Raw genomic sequence first — 18,702 nt, forward strand, 5'->3', positions numbered from 1 at the left:
CAAGACCGGCACAGCCAGCGGTGGTGAAACTGACTGCAATGAGATCCTTGAGGGCAATTGAGCAACAGCAGCTTGTTTTTGACAGTCTCAGATTGATTTATGTTATCTGACAGCATTATAGAGAGGATCCCTAAGGAAGAACTTTTTGTTAAAGAGTAGGATCCTTTTTTGTTTAACCAGAGACAGCCCCAAAATCACCATAACCAAGCTCATCAGACTAAAATAAATAGTAATTTTAGTGTGTATAGAGCCAGCATGCTTTCACATCTAACTCATTGAATTAAGGGTTTGTTTCAAACTAACCAGAGCTGATGATGGTTGGGAAAGAGTTGATGAGTTACATTTTGCTTCTGTTGACTTTGAATTAAATGTGTTTTATGATGATAAAATACTATTTATTTTTGTGGAGTTTGATGGGTTTGACAAGAATGATTTTGGCGCTGTTTCTAGTTGAACAAAATAATCTTACTTCTTAAAAGAGTTCTATTTCTGTAGAGATAATGTTGTCAGACACTTACCATATTAATATGAGCCTGTCAGTGGCAAAGTGGCACTTTTAGTGGACGTACATTGATTGGCACCTGTGTTCCCACTGCAGCACTCTCGCATAGTACATAGTCCATCAGGGACTTAAAATATGGAAAAATGGGGCCAGATTGAAAAAATTCTGTCATAAACTGCACTGTTAAGTATCCCGTCTATAAAGAAATATTCACGGCATTCTGTATTGTCTCAGTAAATAAATCCCAATAAAAGACACTGAGGCCCTGTTATGAGAAAAAAAATGATTTTATTCATATTTTGCATGCAGACTGAAAAATGTCTCAGTACATTTTTAGAAATACAGTTAAAAGGCATATATATGCATACACAACCTTACAGTATTATTTGTGTTTATATAAGGATTTGTCATTCACAGTAAACATGTCGACGCAAAGATTTCATCAAACATTCATCAACTAAAACCCCCCACCCGCCCCTTCATCCCACTCGATATTGTGCTGGAACAGATTTTCCTTGAAATGAGCAGATTGCTATTCTCTCGAGGTGACACGTTATTATCACCCCTGACGTGTCTTTGGAAACTAGAATAATGTATATTATAATTAATCAGCATTTACATGTAACTACACTCGGCTTGGTCCATTAACCTACTTGAGGACGCTTAGCTACTGTGTGACTATTTGTGGTTATCATTAGGTACATTACTGTGCTACTGCTGAGCTGAGGGGATTGGATGATCACTGTAAACACAATATGAGAGTTTTGACAATAAGATGGACCACGAAATAATACTGACTTGGCTTCTGGTGGTTCTTAAATGGGGGCTGGACAAAATAACATGAACACCTTAGATTGTAATGCAAGTCAATACGCTGCAGCATCAAAGTGATGAGCAGAGCAAAGTGATTTGATTTCTTTCAAAAACATGGGAAGAAGGCAATGAGCAAAGGAAGAAAAAAATGACCCAAAAATTTGCAAGAAAGTAGTAAAAGTAGATGAAAATCACAAAATTTGTAAATAGAATGAGGGAAAGAAAGAAAGAAATTGTAAATGACCTGCAAAAAAAGCTTAAAAAATAAAATAATTTTATAACATAATTCTAAATATTTACTTGTGATAATTTTAAATATAGTTCGAGACATTTCCCTTCTTTTTTAAAAGAATAATTTTCAAAATTTACTAATTTCTTACAATTTGTGGAGCATTTGATTCAAATAAATTAGTAAAGAGTATGAGAAAATTATCTGAAAATTAGTACAATAAAGAAATTAATTAATAAGAAAGAAAAACAAAGTAGAAAAAAACAATCAAGGCAAACAAGACAGGGAGAGATGTTTGACAAATGATCATAATTTTGTGACATAATTTTAGATATGTAATTATGATCATTTAAAATATTTTTCCCTAGCTTTTTTCTCTTTTCCCTAGACATTTTTCTCTTGCTTTTTAAAAATAATTTTCTACATCTAATAATTTCTTATAATTTGTGGGGTATTTCTTAAATGCACCAATTTGCTCAAGGTTCAAAGGTTTAAATACTTGTGAAAGGCGTCTTAAAGCAGCACAAGAAAAGTGATGTTCCTCTAAGTTTTGAAGGTTTAAATATTTTAAGTTTATTTTTTTTTAATGTGGGGGCATTGCATTGAATTGCATTAAATTCTGCAGGTGCTGATGTTGTGTCAGTCCCCTGTAGATGAGGTAATGGCTGAGGTATGACTGTGCTGCTATCGTATTTATGTGAAGAGGGGATGAGCAGCAGCGGAGTTCGATACCTGTAATTCACATCTGTGCTAGAAGAGCTAGAATAGTCAAGGTCACATTGGCTAAACCTACTGAATCTCAGCTCGCAAACTAAAAAAAGGCAATTCGGTCAATGGTGTTGTGCTCAAACCAAACTGGAATGTGTTCCACTTGCACAGACGTAACCTGTGGGATCCCGTCAAAACAACACAATACAGAGATGTGTGCATGAAGAGCATCGATAGTTCTTCAGCTGCCCAAACCACAGAAGGCAGGGGTGGGGAGAGTGGGTGAGGAAGAGGGGGAGGAGGCTGCAGCGAGCTGTGGCTGTCAGTACAGTGTGACTGTGAATTCATAGCAGGGGGTTTAAGAGATGCGAGGCTGCATTCACCCAAGCACGGGAAGCTCAGACTCGCAAGCACCCAGAGAAGCTTAAAGTGAGGAGCTGAGGGAGTGGGGGATGAGGTGGCTGGAGGATAAAAAATCTGGAGCATCACACGCCCTGATCATGGAGGCCGGGAGGGAAGTCGGCCATTTACCTACTCATTTTAAAGGGTCGTCCACACTAAGAACAATAATTTATAAATTATTCTAAATCAACTGAATGGCAGAGTGCATAAAGCAACTACAGCGACAGCGGCAAATGATATCATTGAGATAACTTTCAGAGCAATTTCACAAATGATAGAAAAACTTTTAAGTTCCACACAAATTTACTGCCGACACATCTGGAGGGAGCAAGCACATGATTGGCACAACTGTTTACAGAACGTTCACCAGTGTGGGCGTTCACATCCTCATCCTTACGGCCCAGACACACCAAAGTGACATCAAAAATAAGTGGTAATGAACGCTGACTGCTGACTCACGTTGCCTGTGTCTTAGCCAAAAGTTGTACTGAACACAGTACAAAGACTACAGCTAACGGCAAACTAGCATGTGTGTTTGCCATCTGTGTGAGAGGAAATAACTCCATACCAGCAGGTGGCGGCTGTCTGTATTTGTCATTCAGAAAGGAAAACCAGAAGACCGAAAAGGATGGATTGAAGATGCTAGTTAGCCAGTTAGCACAAGAACAGAGGATATTCAAAGTACACTGGCAAACAACAACACAAACAATTATGAGTTGAATTTGTTTGTTTTGATCTCATATCTTCTTGACTTAAGCTGTTTATTCGGTTTCCTTATTTCAGCTTATTTTCTTAAGAACAAGCTGAATTGCCTATCAGACTGATTTCTGTCACTGCCGGGCTCTGCAGTCTCCGACGCCAATTCAGCATGCTAAATATGCTGAAAAAACAGCCAGCAAGGGCCAGCAATGGCCAACAAGGGCCACAAGGGCCGATTAGTTCCTGTGGTGCAGGACACACCGCAAAACAAGGTAAACAGATGTTCAACAAAGGCACGGCATTGACCTTCGTCAGCTTGGTGTGTCAGGGCTCTTATAATTGTCATTATCCTCATAGTTCTTGGTGTGGATGACCCTCGTCAATATAGTTCACCATTGTCATTGTCTTATAGTTGTGGTAAGGGATGGATTGCTAATCAGACCTACGAGGCACAAGGCCAGGGGCCCAAAGTGTCAGCCCCTCCCCCCCTCTGGCCTTCACCAGCAAAATGCTACTCAAATGAAAATGTACGTAAAAAATCACAAGTCTCTTCCCAACCAGGGAGAGACACAACATAAACACTAAGAGACAAAAGAAGGCCAAAAAGAGATGCAAACATACAAAAGAACAGCAAAGGGACATAAAACAACAACAAAAAAGGGACTAAACAACCACAAAAATATACAAGATGACCAAAAAATAGACACAAAATCCCCTCAAAGAGACAAAACCACAAAAACATGTCTCATAATCCACCCATGGTTATGGTGTGGACTATTCCACTTCAGTTAGGACAATTTGTGAAAAAAAAAAAAATATTTATAGTAACTGTTATCATTCTTGGTGTGGACGGGCATTTAATCAAACAAAAAACAGGCCTGTAATTGAATGGTTTTTCTGATTAGAAGGAAAACATTACATTTTCTTTTATCTAGGGCTCATTCGTGTGTAAATGCAAAATCAGTTTTGGTGAACACAAATGAAGTCTACCCCAGAAATGGAAATCTTAGCATTAAACCTGAATTATCAGGATACACTATGGACAATACAAGATGTCCAGTGTATAGAAGGTCCTTTTTAGAATACGATTATGTCCATCTATTACAGCAATCAAGAACAGGGTCCTCCAAGATCAGGAGGGTGAGCAGCTTTGGACAGGGGATCCTTCCACTACCTACTCACCTTAAAATCAATTCATCTATTCACCCCTCTCCTCCTCCTTTGCCCCTTTCCTTTGTTTGTTAGGCAGACAGAAGGCAACGCCCTCTTTGTGTCTGACTCCATCTTGCAGCTGCCAGACAACTCGTTCGACAAAGTGAAAGCCCGCAAGTGAGGGTTAAAGCTCTCTATCTCAGCACATGGACAATCGTAACAGTAAGAGCACATACAGAGCACGTATCCAGCCAGTGGTGCTGGTCCCAGTATTAGAGGAACAGAGCTGCCGTACCAGAAAAGTCCTATAGGAACCCTGAGATTGAGAATCTACAGGTCAGACTGGCCTCATACCTCGGCCTATCTTATAGGACGTTTCTGATTGGCACACAGGCTGCAAGGGACCCAAAAGTACGGAAATTGAGCTTGATTTAAGATTTTGGGGGATCCCTTCCACAGCCGTGTGGCGCAAAACCCAACAGTTTTAGCAAAGCGACTTGTCCAACAATGAAGTCTCTCTGTGTCATGTTACTGAGTCCGGCGGGCGAGCCACCACACATACACTGTCCATTGGCACACCCAGGCCTCTACGGCAACACAGGAGGGTGGGGAGGTTGGGTCAGGTGGGTGGTTCTGGGAAGTTGAGTCCGAGCCAGAGCCACGAACCCAGATCCAAGGTGGCGACGGCGGTGGCGGCGGAATAAATAAAGCGCTGTGTGTGTGTGAACGGCGGAGAGGAGAGGCGCATAGGGACAGTAGGGGGGAGGAGGAGGAGGAGGGAAGAGGTAAGGGGTGAAAGAAGGGAGGGAGAAGGGGGTGAGGGCGGCGAATACGGCGGTGGAGAGGAGTTGACTAGCGGGCAGGGGAGGGGTAAGGGTTGTCCGCATGTGCCAAGCCTCACCAATCAATAAAACACCACCCAAAAAGTTCCTCAGACATCCATGCTCTCTGTCGAACACACACACTCGATCACACTTCCCTTTATTTACTACACTGTCGAATCTGACAAGTTTATCTTACTTTAAAAAATCTGGGAAACCGATTGCCTCGAAAAAATAAAGCAATTACAACTGTTAATCTTAATATGTTTACTTTATATCTAATTGTTAAATTTACTTAAAATTGAGCTGTATTTACTCAATTTTGTGAAGTTGTTGCAACTTATAAGTGAAATTACTTTGTTAGCAACTTCACGAAGTTTGACTTAACTTGATCATGACAAAGTAAATAATAAAATAAATAAAACTGTCATTTATTAGTTGCAACAAATTGGCAAAATGAAGTAGGCAAAATCTAACATCATTATGTACACGTAACTATTAGATATAAAGTAAACATAAATTAAGTCTAATAGTTATATATACTTAAATTTTTCAAGACAATTGGTTTACTAGATTTTTCTAAGTAAAATCAACTTGTCAGATATTTCAGAGTAGTTCAGACACCAGCGGGACAGAGAGGGCCTTGTGTGCTGATGCGAGACAGTCTAGTGGATCTTGAGTCTTGGGCCTTAGCCCCACCCCAACCCCACCCGCCACCCCCCACCGATGGCACTGCCATTGCAGCAGAGGAGGAGTTACGGAGTGGGGAGAAGAGGAGGGAAAGTGTTGATGGCGGAGGAGAGGAGGGGGTGTTTGGTCAAGGCACAGTCAAAGGAGGGGGCGGCAGGTGGGGGAGAGGAGAGGTCAGTGCTTTTGTTGTTTTTGTTGTCGTTTTTCATTTACCTTGGTGGTGAGGAGAGAGAGAACCACTGCGGTGGCGTCGCGCTAAAAGTCGTCCCCATGGCTCACGCCGCCACGCTCACGCACGGCTGCACGCTGGCCGATCCAGGTGGCCCGCCGGTGACCTAATTCAGTTGAGATAGTTAGTTCAGAGCTGGACTGTCGCGGGGCTTTTTTTTTGTTTGTTTTGTGCGGCAGAGTTACAGATTATCACACATGCAGGTCTGAGAGTAGAGTGGACACAGAGACACACGGAGGGGGGAGAATTTGGTGCAGCAGGGGAGAGACCAGACCAGACGCACACCCATCAACCCCAGAAACAGGACTGCTCCACAGATCAAAATGCACCCAGGCCATTCTATCTGTGTGCCTCTCCCCAGCTCTCAACATGATGCCACAGTGTAAAAAAATCAATTTAAAAAGATAAATGCCAAAATTAAATACTGAAGTGCATTTTGGTCAAGTGCAAACCTCTTTGTGAGAATTTTTGGTTTGCACCCAGTTTGAGAAGCTGGAGAGAGAAAGGAGCACCAACCCGCACTTACCCTGACCAAAGAGAGCAAAGCTGGGCCAGCATCTACACCTGTGTCCCCCTGGGTCCCCAGTCAAATGGGTCTGGTGGTCATTTTACACAAGAGAAACAGATAGTGGAGAAGAACATAAACAAGAAGGGGAAATGTCCAAACCCTTTGCTTTTCTTTTTACCACAGTAGTCAGCCAAACATTCTTTATTATAATAATGATTATAGTATACATATTCTCAATAAAAAGCATGCCGATTTTTTACTTTTTTGTCTTTTTTCTTAAAAAAAAAAAGAGGCAAAATTAAAATACTTCTCTAAAAAATACGGTCTCAAACATGGCAAACAAGACATTTCGCAAACCACATAATTCTACAAAGGATGCAACTGGTATGTGTTCGTATATACAACACAGAGAGATTACACTGTGAGATGCAAAAGTCACTTAACCACTAAAAACCACAGGGGGAGAGGGGGAGGAGGGAAACAGCGAGGCAGTAAGGTGATTTCAGAGGGTATGTCTGTGTGTGCATCAGACCGCTGTCAAATAGTAGTTGCAAAAAAGAAAATACTCCCAAATGATTGTTTTAAAGGTACTGTATGTAACTTTTATGTGCATACAACAGATTGTAACTCAAAAACTGAGACCTTTTCTTGGGTTCTCAGTTGCCTAAAACAGCCTGTAAACTGATTTCTACGTAACGGACTACAAACAAATTTTTCAGGGAAAATCCAAAGAAATCTCTTCCTGGTAGAAAACCGTCTATGCAAACTCCCAACAGTGTGCTGCATCTCTCTTCAGCTTCCCTACAGCGCTACAATGTGCAACAGGAGCTAATGTTAGCTAAGAAATGGAATCCGCTAACATCAAACTACTGGCCCCCCACCCTGTCCCATCTGTGGTCTGAAAACAGTAAATTCATTAAACTCCTCCATATCAAAAATTCAGTGCCCCGGTGCAAAAAAAATAAATGGAAAAAAAAAATCCCAGGGCAACGCTTACAGCTAACTCGGCAGCTAACCAGGTAACCGTCACGTAAGCTAATGCTAGCTGTAAAGCTACACTCCATGGATCTGCTGTTGGTTGCTATGCAACATCAGCTAATAAAGTAACTTGTGAACCTTGTTAATACCATGGAGCAAACAGTCCAAATGAAATATGAGAACATATAGTAGATAGCAACTTTATTCTAAATAGAATTTCAATTTATTTTTCAGTTATCTATTGGCAGGATGCCGGTCAATTATGGTCAGTTTCTTTAGTCACTGTTGTGGCCGATGCAGGTGCTCGCTTGCAGCTATGGAGGACTCAGAGGCCCCTTTTATGCTGCCTATAAAGGCAAGACTGTTGTGCCATTATGTCGCCTTGCTGTTCTGTGTGAATGGTTAATTGTTGAATGGGGGAATAGAGTTGTCTTGGTTTTAAGCCAGCAACCAAGGTAGTAACAGCTCTGAAACAGTGTCTGTGTCAAAGGGACTGCAGCGGTGTGGGATTATTGGTGAGACAGATCTGTGTTTTGATGGCCTGTTATGCATGCAACCCAACATGGGGAAAAAAGCACCTGATAGCAGTTAGTGGCTACATCAAAGATGAAAAACAGCAGCCAAAAGTGTCTGCAAATTGAGAAAACGAGATTCAGGAGCTCCTTACTGTTGTCTCTTTACGCCTCTTTTGATTCCGCGATGCCAGCATGCTATCTTATATCACATACTGGAGCAGCATGATGTTGCAGTTGTTTGGTTCTGTGTAAAAATGCAAAGGTGGCATAAAGAAGAGACTTCAAGGCTGACCTACAGCGCAATCTAAAAAGGGCAATAGAGAGGTATCACTGAGGATTTTTTGAAAGTTACATACAGAACCTTTAAGTGATTGTAGAACCAAATGGGCAGAGTTTGCCACTCGGGACCAGCTTGTAAATGTCGAAAGGTACCATACCTTACAAGTTTTGCCATCCCGATGCAGCAAACCCCACCTACCACATCCAATAACCAGATTTAGACACACAGTAACATTTCTTTGCAATTACAATCTGAAGCAGGTCTGGTATTTGGAAAAAAAATTAGGACAGTCGGGGCAACTGGAAGACACTTCCCCATCTCTCACTTCATTGGTGCTATCACTGTCGTTCCTGCTTTAAACCAGCGGCTAATTATGAACCAATGAGGCTCAGTTTGTGGCTTTTTAAAAACCCTACGATATGAAATCTAACACGAGTGCAAGTCCACGAGAAAGCTTCACCACTCGTAGCCTTCTGGATACTAAACTCTGGAGGGCTCCTGTTAACCCCCTCCTTGAAATGATTAAAAAGCACTTAAAAACGGGAGATCCCTCCACTTAATGCACTTCACTCAAAGCTTATAGGCACATTATTGAGCTTGTCACATTTCATGATTCCTAATAGGACGCAGTGTAAAGATCCCTTGTAAACAGCTCATTCAGTAGTCACACATGGGCTTTTTTTCTCAATTAACCATTCATTACACCCCAGGCTGACTTGTATCACATGTAAATACACTAAAACAAACAAAAACACATACGCTATTTTAAAAAAGGCCTCTGGATACATATGAGGACTTAATACAGAATATCTACAAAAGTCATTGTCACCGAAATCCGGCTCCTCCCTCCCTAAACTGCTGATGCTGTGCCTGTACGAGGAGCAGGAACTCAACTGCTGACCGGGTGAAAAGTGGAATAGACTCTACGCTGAAATTTACTGTCAGAGGTAGGCAGCTGTAGTTAGAGAGAGAACGAGAGGTGAGGCGGTGTCTTCCAGTGTTGTAGTTAGAATACAGGTGGGGATAAAGGGTCAAGGAGAGATCCAAACATACATTACAGTACGTATTATGTGTGCTTTACGTTTTTTTTGTTTTGTTTTCTGCAAAGCGCAGTCTTAGCTGCTGCGTTTGTGCGCTGCAAGGTCAGGAGCCCGCACATATCTCTTCACACTTACTACATCCATTCAAGACAAACACCCCTCCCCTCCCCCAAAAAAAACCTTGGTTCTGTTGGACACAATGCAATGCAGCCTGGACACAATATGTGTTATCTCACCTCCCCATCTGGTTACATTACAAACTCTCCAACATAAGGCAAAAAAGGTTTCAAATTAGCTGCCCTAAGTGATCATCTAGGCCTAAGGAGGATGGCTGATAAAACCAATGTCTTTTATCGAAGGTTTGGCCGTAGAAAATCATAACTGGGTTGCGGAAATAAAGGCATATGAAACGACCGACTGGGTCAGTCTAATACTGGCACAAGTGTGAGACTGGCACGATAAAAAAGAAGTAAAACTGCACAAAGAATGCCCGTGCGACAGATGAGAGCCTCCCTTTCATGGCTGCGCTGCGTGTGTGCAAACAGGATCAAGGTTCGCTGTCCAAGTCCCTCGTAAAGCAGGTTAATAAACCCCCAGTCTAAACCCCCACCCACCAGACACACATTCACATACACACACATACAGCTGCTGTAAGGTGGTCAAGTTTGGGGTGGAAGAGGAGATGGGGTTCAGGGCAAAAAGGGAGGGGGGGGGTGGGGCAGAGAGTTGTGTGCGACTATCGGAAGGGGGGCTCAGGCGTGTGAAGGGAGAGTTCGGGGCGGCGGAGGATGGCCTCCTTGCGCGTGGGCGGCGGCAACGGCGGCTCATACACCCTTGGCGCAGCCATGGCGGCTGCCACTGCCGCAGCGGTGGGGACCACTGGCCTGAGAGCATCCAGCGCGGCGACTGACTGGGCGGACATCGCGGAGACGGTGGGGACCGCTGACACAGCTGGCACTCCCGGCATGCCAGGGATGGCAGTCACTGCGCTTGGTGGCGGGTAAGCATACTGGAACTGGGGGTACTGCTGCAACTGCTGGTAGTACTCCGCATAGTACCTAAGAGAAGGGAGGAAGGAGGAGGGATAAAGAGGGATGGTGGGGAGGGGAGGGTTTTGGTAGGATGAGGGACAGGATGGGCGACACAGTGGGAGTAACAGGAGAGTGATAAAGTGGGAAAAAAAGCATGAAAATGCAATAAAGCATTCGCCATGAGAGACATGCCGACAAGACTGCAAAAGTAAAACCTAAAGGACATTTGAAAAGTATGCGCATGTTTTAACTGTGGCGGGCTGCCACAAATAAATAAATGTGTGGGAAACCCTGGTAACAGAGAAACTGAACCTCGACTCTGGGAACGTCTCCTTGGAGCTGCATAACTGATGGTAAGGAGATCATGTCCTACCTGGCCATGGGGTCCTCTGCAGCCTCCACTGCCTCTTCTGCCGCTCGGCCAGCTGGCGTAGGGAGCAGGGGTCGGCGCGGCTTGGCTCTCTGGTACATGAACGGCTTCATCACAGGGTCTGGCAGCAGAGGTACTGACCTCCGTAGGGGACTCCGGTCCCTCTCGGACTTCACCACAGCCGCTGCTGCCGCGGCAGCCACTGTCTGCTGGTCAGCCACGACCTGCTGGCCCTGGGCAAAGTAATGTGCCTGTCTGGCCGCCTCAAAGATGGCTGTAGTAGGGTCCGCTGCTCCCATGGCGCTTATGTGAGCGTACGCTGGTGTGGCAGCACCATAAATTGCTGGAGATACAGTGTAGGCGGGGTTGACTGCAGCCGCTGCTGTTGGCATTTCTATCCCATGAGCCGCAGTCAGATAGACGTGGGAATTGGCCACTGTTGGGGTGTAAACTTGAGATGAGTAAGCAGCGGCGGCAGCAGCCGCAGCAGCCGCCGCTGGTGTTGCAGCCATCTGGCCATAGATGTTGGGGGTCATTGAGCTGTACATTTGGGTGGCGCCAGATGTAAGAGCTGCCTGATTGGCCATCGTTCCATAAAGCTGACTGGCGACATTGGCACCGTACACCTGGCTGGCAAGGGCACCATAAACAGCTGGATTCACCGGGTTTCCATCAGTGCGTGTGCCTGTGGTGATCCCAGTGAGAGCCGCGTATGTGGGATCGAAGGTGGAGGTGTTGTAGACTGAATTGTGCACGCTTTGTTGGACCTGTAGTGGCAGGCCGGCGGCTGCAGCAGCAGCAGCAGCCAGGACCGCCGCCTGACTCTGGTACTGCTCCAGAGAAGGTTTCCCCACTGGACATTCTCCAGCATAGTGGCCCTGCTTCCCACAGTTTACACAGGGGATTTTTCCTGTAGGCGTCTGCTTGCTGGGCTGGACCTTGGACAGCTCTACAGACAGCGGGCGGCCCTTAAACGAGGTGCCGTGCAGGGCCTCGATGGCCTGGAGCGCATCCTCCTTGTTTTCCATGTGGACAAAGGCATAGCCTGCAGAAGAGGAATGCCTGGCTGTCATTGAGCGCAGGGACAACAGTTAGGATCACAGTGGCATGGCCACCAGCACTTACTTATTAGTTAGTTATTAGTATGATTTGCACCAAAGGTAACAACCTCGTTCATCTTTACAACAAGAGCGCAGCAGATTCTTGTTTTGCAAACAGAACTTTGAACTGGTGCATCATAAAAAAATCACATGGTTAGATGAACTTAAGCAGTAAAAGTCAAAGTCTCTCAACAACTGGAATAAGGGCTCATTTATGCTCAATGTTAAGCCTCATTCACACATGCTGCCTTTCCCAGTAATGTTCTAGCATTTTCCTAGTAAGGGGTCATGTATGAATGAGAGTCAGAATTGATTTTCTGGTAAATCTGCACTGCAATTTCCCACCTCAAGACCTAGTAAAATCACAGGGAATATATCAGTAAGTCTGTGCTGTGAATGAAAGCAGGAATGTTACTGTGAAGGGCATGTTAAGTCTGGGACAAAAGACGGGTTGTTGGCGCCGCACATCTAAACCATCATATACCCTATACTCCGGTGAAATTTCAGGACATTACGACGGTATGAAGTAATACATACTGCTCAAGCCTACCAGCCATACAATTTTACTAAAATCATGCCCAACCTGAGGGCAATACATCCGCAAAAATTAACTAACACTCTAAATGTTACTAGTGTCTTCACTCACCTTTGACTTTATCACACTCGAGAACTTTCCCAAACGTCTGGAACAGCTGCTGTAGATCCTCTGTCGTGCACATCCCACTCAGATTACCCACAAACACCTTGGTGGAGTGCAACGGCCGTCCCCTTGACTCCTCCACCACCAAGTTCCTTCCACGAAACTCTCGTCCATTGAGCTCCCGGATGGCTCGCTCGGCGGCGCCTTCGCCCTGCAGGTGGACAAAGGCAAACTGTCGCAGCACACTGCAGCTGACCACCTGGCCGTAGGGTTCGAAGATGGCTGACAGCTCTTCTTGGGTGGTGTCCAACGCCAGGTTGCCCACAAAGAGCTTCACTGTATGGCTCTTGTCCATGGCGCTGCAGAGGGACAGAGGAGTGGTGTGCTTGAGTATTGTTAGAGATAAAAGAAGCGATTAGCTACAAAAAAAACAAAGATCAGCAGCCACAGATGTAACAACTACTGAGTGAGTGAGAACAAAGCCACACCTTTGGCTCTACAGCAGTCTGATGAGGAGAGGGAAGTATTGGAGAGCAATTATCTAAACACAGGGTGGACTGCAGTACAGAGGCACAAAGCTGACACAGCTATTTAGTTTCTCTTTCAGGGATGAAAAACATCTGAGGAGGAAGAAGGGCTGCTGACTTTAAAAGCTCCGTTTCTTCTCTGAAACTTCTGCTAATCATCCTGAAATAGGGAAATAAAACACTAAAAATGCAAAGATGAAGCAAACAACGTAATAAACTAATGTAGTTATTTACATAGAGGAAACGGTTACACATGCATTCCTGATAAAGAACCTCAGTGCGTGACTGGGCAGCCACATTAACCCTTTAAAACCGGAGCAAACTGGTTGGATCTCTTTCGAAAACATCAGCAAATGAGGAACTTAGCAAGAGATGTGCAACAAATTGTAAGAAAATAGGAAAAGGTGACAAGAAAATGACGTGAACATTAGTTTACAAAACAAAGAGAAAGAAATGATCAGTTTAAATTAAATTATAAGTTAATAGAAAAAAATAAGTAAAAGTTTAAAAAAAATAAAGTCTGGAAAACTATATTAAGAGATATTACTGTAATTATTTATGAATATTTAGCTACATTTTTATATATTTTGCTTGTTTGTTAGAGAGAGAAAGACTGAGAAATTATTATCATTATGATTATTTGTAAATATTTTATCAATATATTTATGTGTTTTGAGAATGAGAAATTATTAGTATATATATAATTATATTATAGTATATATATATATATAATTATTGTTATTATTCTTAAATCTTTTTATCTATAAATTAACAATCTTGTTTGTTTTTCTTCTTTTTAAAAAAAACAAACAAAAAAACCCTTTTGTTTCCTTTTTTCGTAATTTTGTCGTCCTGTGTTTTTTTTAAATACATAAAGCTGATTTGCTCTGGTTTCACAGGGTTACCATTCAAATATCACGATTAAAAAACCACACAGACTTCACATTTGCATGCAAGCTGGCCACTCGAGTCATATAAATTCAGATTATGTAAAGCAGAGCGGGGGAACGCGTGTCTTTGGGGTTAGAGCAAAATATTTTCAACATATATCATGGAGCAAAGGCAGTGTGAAGGAGGACCTCATTAGAGATCTCTGCCTCACTTGAGAGGAGGCTGTAATTACACATACAGCGATGACTCACACTCCGACAGCCAGAGAGGAACATTTCACACCAGCACCTTCGAGTGAGGACACTGTGTATCTATTCACATGGCATTTATAGTGATGATTACAGATACAGAAAAGGCCCTTTTGTGTTGAAAAGGGTGCCTTAAAGGGACAGATCACCCCAGAATCCAAAACTGTGTGTTTTTACTCTGACCTACCATGCTGTTTATCAGTCCAGACTGTTTGCATTGGAGATAAATAGATGGCACTTGGCTTGTGGTGCTTTAAGTGCCAAATAAATACATTTTATAAACTCCACAGCGATGTCTCTCTCCAGAAATCATCACCTCGTTGTGAGCACGTAGGAACTATTTTCTATCGACCAAACTACACTTGCCAACCGTATCTCCATGCAGAGGGAAGGGTGCATCTACTCATAAACAAGAGGCTCGTGCTTAGGATATTGAATGGCGTCCACCATCCGCACACCAAACAGAATTAGTGGTGACGAGGGTGGACTGTTGCGTTGCCTCACGTCGCCTGTGTGTGCAAAAAGTTGTGCTGAACACACATCTAAGATTGCACAAAAAGACACCAAGGGGGGTGACTACTTTTGCAAGGCACCAAACATAATAAACATATATGTCTGTGACTTTCTCTCTCTCTCACACACACACACACACACACACACACGCAAGACTGTCTCACTTCCCAAAAGAAACGCAGCCACACTATATCTCTCTCACACACACACACACATACATGTCAATATCAATAACAGGGGACTATAATTCTTTACTATTCAAGTGGGAATTTTATTAGCAAAACTGCAATGGAAACACTTTTTTCTTTGCCTTTTATTGGTCTAAAGATGTACAACAAAGAATCATAACTCTTCAAATGTTGAGTGGATTATCTGAAGTTTTGAATCCACAATTCCTCTATGAAATCGTGGACTATCACCTCCCAGAAACCCCTCGTACATGGCCTTTCCATTATTGCTGTCATAACAGGCCTACGTTGCCTTCGATGGGAAATAATGACAGCTAGTGTGGTGGTAGAAATAAGCATCCTTTGAATGTTATCGTGAGAGGAGAAGTCACATAACATCATTCAGCGCAGTCATCTCGCAATTGTGTTTCACTGACATTTCAGAAATATCGCCTAAATTTTGGGCAAATCTTGGGTACGAAAATCAAATAATGTCAGCAACAGGAAATAAACTTGATGAAGTGGATTATCCATGGAAGATAACTCAAACAATTACAAGATAATTCAACAACTTTTCCAAAACTTTTTTTCCAGGCCTGGGAAATGAGATTGTGAAATCCTATGACTTTTCTGGGTTTTCCATGACTAGAAAACACTGCAGCTCAAACTGAAGAATCTCTACTAATAAATAGCACAATAACAGTAAGAGAAAAAACGTGAAATTTTGATTCTTTCCCTTTAACTCTTCCTTCTCAGTCATTTCTAAATGTACACGTAGAGCTGAAAGTGTTTCTACAGGCTGGTCAACACCTTCTCCTCCTGAACAACCCTTATAGCTGGCTGTAAATCAAAAGGGCAAACTGGAACATGACACCAGAGAATGACATTTCTATTTTTTGGTTTTGACTCCAGTCAGCTGCTACTCACTGATCACCTCTCGTGCTGCTCACAGAGAAAAAAAAACAGATAACCATCCTGAGTATTTGCACTGTATCTGATGAACCCCTCTGTTACATATGGCTGCTGCATTAACACTGGGTTCATGTGAGGCATAACAAGGGGGAAGCTGGTTTTCTGATGACGCAGCACGACGCTGAGTCAACACATTTTCACAGCTCGGGTCGCTTAAGAGCGAAAAAAATGGCGAAAACACACGAGTTAAGTTGTTTAAACGGCTTAAATGTCTTTTAAAAACAACAACAACATGTGAATGAAGAGACGGGATGCGTGTTGGTTTCGCTCGGGTGTCCAAAGCAAACAAAGGCGAAAACAAGCACGAGGACACACAATAAAACACTTATTTGAGTCGGAAATGCAACAATGTTAAACACACAATACACAGCTGGCTCCTAATAGATCGATAGTGTAACAACATTTTCCCGCACAGGAATGAATACAGTGTAACACCGAGAGATTCCCGTGCAACAACACGGTCTAATAGTCTTTGTCTCTTAAATAAACCCGTTAAAAACACCTGAGCTTTAAAGCGAATTGGAATTAATTACCTCCCATGCGGCTCGGATGACAATAATACTGCAGAAAAGGCGATTAAATAAAAGGATCTACCATCTTACCTAGGCGGTGCTGTATTTCAAAATGGTAGCGCCTGCTTCCGTTTGCATGTCGGGCATTCTGCTGGAGAGAGGCTGCAGAGGGGGAGGGCTGCTGCTGCCGCCGCTGCAGCACCCGGAGGATGCTCAATCCTCCCAAAAAACACACACTCACACAGCACACTAAGCCAAGGACAAGGCTGTTTAATTCATCAGAGCCACTAAAGCAGGAAAACTCAACTCACTTTGCTTATAGGGGCCACTTTTGCAAAAAAGACAGGGGGGCCAGGGGCCAGAGCAGAAGCCCCATGTTTGTAGGATTTTAGCACACTTCTAGGATTTAGGACTTTTTAAAGAATTTGCAATGCTTCTAGGATTTAGGATATTTTTAAGATATAAGTAAGTTTCTAGGATTTGGCACCTTTCTAAGATTTCAGGACATTTCTAAGATTTTAGTAAGTTTCTAGGATTTAGGATGTTTTTAAGATTTTGGGGTGCTTCTAAGATTTCAGGACATTGCTAATATTTCAGTAAGTTTCTAGGATTTAGGACGTTTCTAAGATTTTGGACATTTCTAAGATATTAGTAAGTGTTTAGGATTTAGGATGTTTCTAAGATTTTGGGACGCTTCTAAGATTTCAGGACATTTCTATGAATTTAGTTAGTTTCTAGGATTTCAGGACATTACTAAGATTTCAGGACATTGCGAAGATTTTAGAAAGTTTCCAGGATTTTGCATGTTTCTAAGATTTAGGACATTACTAATATTTCAGTAAGTTTCTAGGATTTAGGACGTTCCTAAGATTTTGGACATTTCTAAGATATTAGTAAGTGTTTCGGATTTAGGACGTTTCTAAGATTTCAGGACATTTCTAAGATTTCAGGACATTGTGAAGATTTTAGTAAGTTTCTAGGATTTAGGACGTTCCTAAGATTTTGGACATTTCTAAGATATTAGTAAGTGTTTAGGATTTAGAACGTTTCTAAGATTTCAGGACATTTCTACAATTAAGGACATTTCTAAAATATAAGTACGTTTCTCGGATTTAGCATGTTTCTAAGATTTCAGGACATTTCTAAGATATTAGTAAGTTTGTAGGATTTAGGATGTTTCTAAGATTTTGGGACACTTCTAAGATTTCAGGACATTTCTACAATTAAGGACATTTCTAAGATATAAGTACGTTTCCCAGATTTAGCATGTTTCTAAGATTTCATGACATTTCTACAAATTTAGTTAGTTTCTAGGATTTTGTACTTTTCTAAGATTTTGGGATGCTTCCAAGATTTCAGGACATTTCTAGGATTTAGGACATTTCTAAGATATTAGTAAGTGTTTAGGATTTAGGACGTTTCTAGATTTTGGGACGCTTCTAAAATTTCAGGACATTTCTAAGATTTTAGTAAATTTGTAGGACTTAGTACATTCCTAAGATTTTAGGACGTTTCTAGGATTTCATGACATTTGTGATTTTAGGATGTTTCTAGGAATTTTGCACGTTCCTAGGCTTTCAGGACATTTCTAAGATTTAAGTACATTTTTAGTATTTTAGTACATCTCTCAGACTTGAGGACATATCTAGGATTTTATGGCATTTATCAGATTTTAGGGCATTTCCAAGGATTTTGATGTTTCTAGGATTTTCATAGTTTCTAAGATTTTGGGATGTCTCTAGGACGTTTCTAGGATTTTAGGAAATTACAGAATTTCAAGGTGATTTCAAGATTTTAGGACATTCTGGGATTTTTGGACGTGTCTGCATTTTAGGACATAGGGGGCTCAGCTAGGACTATTTTTATTATGAATTAAAAAATGTTTGGGGGCCACCCGGCATTCTATCATGAGCCAAATCTGGTCCCTGGGCCATACTGAGTGTTGCTGCACTAGAAGAATAAAAGGCTGCCTAAAAGCTACAGGGTTCAGCTTCAGAAGGGACAAAAATAACTGTGAGTTCAAGTAGACCTCTGCAGATAATTCTGATAAAAAAAAACAAACTCCTGAACGTCTGGATCTTCAGTTTCAGAGACAAAAGTTGAGCACACATTGAGCTAGTAGCCCATTGTGACGTGCCAAACAGCACTGGAAAAACACTGATTTG

At 42.4% G+C, this 18,702-nt stretch overlaps 1 protein-coding gene across 5 annotated transcripts; it reads right to left on the bottom strand.

Moving 5' to 3' along the window:
• Positions 1 to 770: 770 nt before the first annotated feature.
• rbm14b (RNA binding motif protein 14b) lies at positions 771 to 16,802 on the bottom strand. 5 transcript variants are annotated; one of them, XR_015775653.1, is made up of 5 exons: positions 16,628 to 16,800; positions 12,714 to 13,066; positions 10,971 to 12,033; positions 6,772 to 10,624; positions 771 to 6,351 (listed from the first exon to the last, which is right to left on the bottom strand). XR_015775653.1 is itself a non-coding variant. In XM_042512150.2 (4 exons), the coding sequence occupies exons 2-4, from the start codon at positions 13,060 to 13,062 to the stop codon at positions 10,303 to 10,305; spliced, it is 1,734 nt and encodes a 577-aa protein (XP_042368084.1). In that variant the 5' UTR covers positions 13,063 to 13,066; positions 16,559 to 16,802; the 3' UTR covers positions 771 to 10,302. The 5 variants fall into 5 exon arrangements, 4 of the variants coding, with proteins under 4 accessions (XP_042368084.1, XP_042368083.1, XP_042368085.1 ...); XM_042512150.2 differs by having other exon boundaries at positions 771 to 10,624; positions 16,559 to 16,802; XM_042512149.2 differs by having other exon boundaries at positions 771 to 10,624.
• Positions 16,803 to 18,702: the final 1,900 nt, after the last annotated feature.

The sequence above is a fragment of the Plectropomus leopardus genome, chromosome 23 (genome assembly GCF_026936395.1).
Source record: "Plectropomus leopardus strain MGB_pleo_1.0 chromosome 23, ASM2693639v1, whole genome shotgun sequence".
Lineage (NCBI taxonomy): Eukaryota > Metazoa > Chordata > Actinopteri > Perciformes > Serranidae > Plectropomus > Plectropomus leopardus.

Bases quoted from the DNA above. Each gene is read 5' to 3' on its own strand.
- rbm14b (XM_042512150.2), bottom strand. From the start codon at position 13,062: ATGGACAAGAGCCATACAGTGAAGCTCTTTGTGGGCAACCTGGCGTTG. The intron at 12,034-12,713 runs GTGAGTGAAGAC...GCTCAATGACAG, and splicing joins CGAGTGTGATAAAGTCAAAG to CCAGGCATTCCTCTTCTGCA. The intron at 10,625-10,970 runs GTAGGACATGAT...CCCTTCTCTTAG, and splicing joins GCAGAGGACCCCATGGCCAG to GTACTATGCGGAGTACTACC.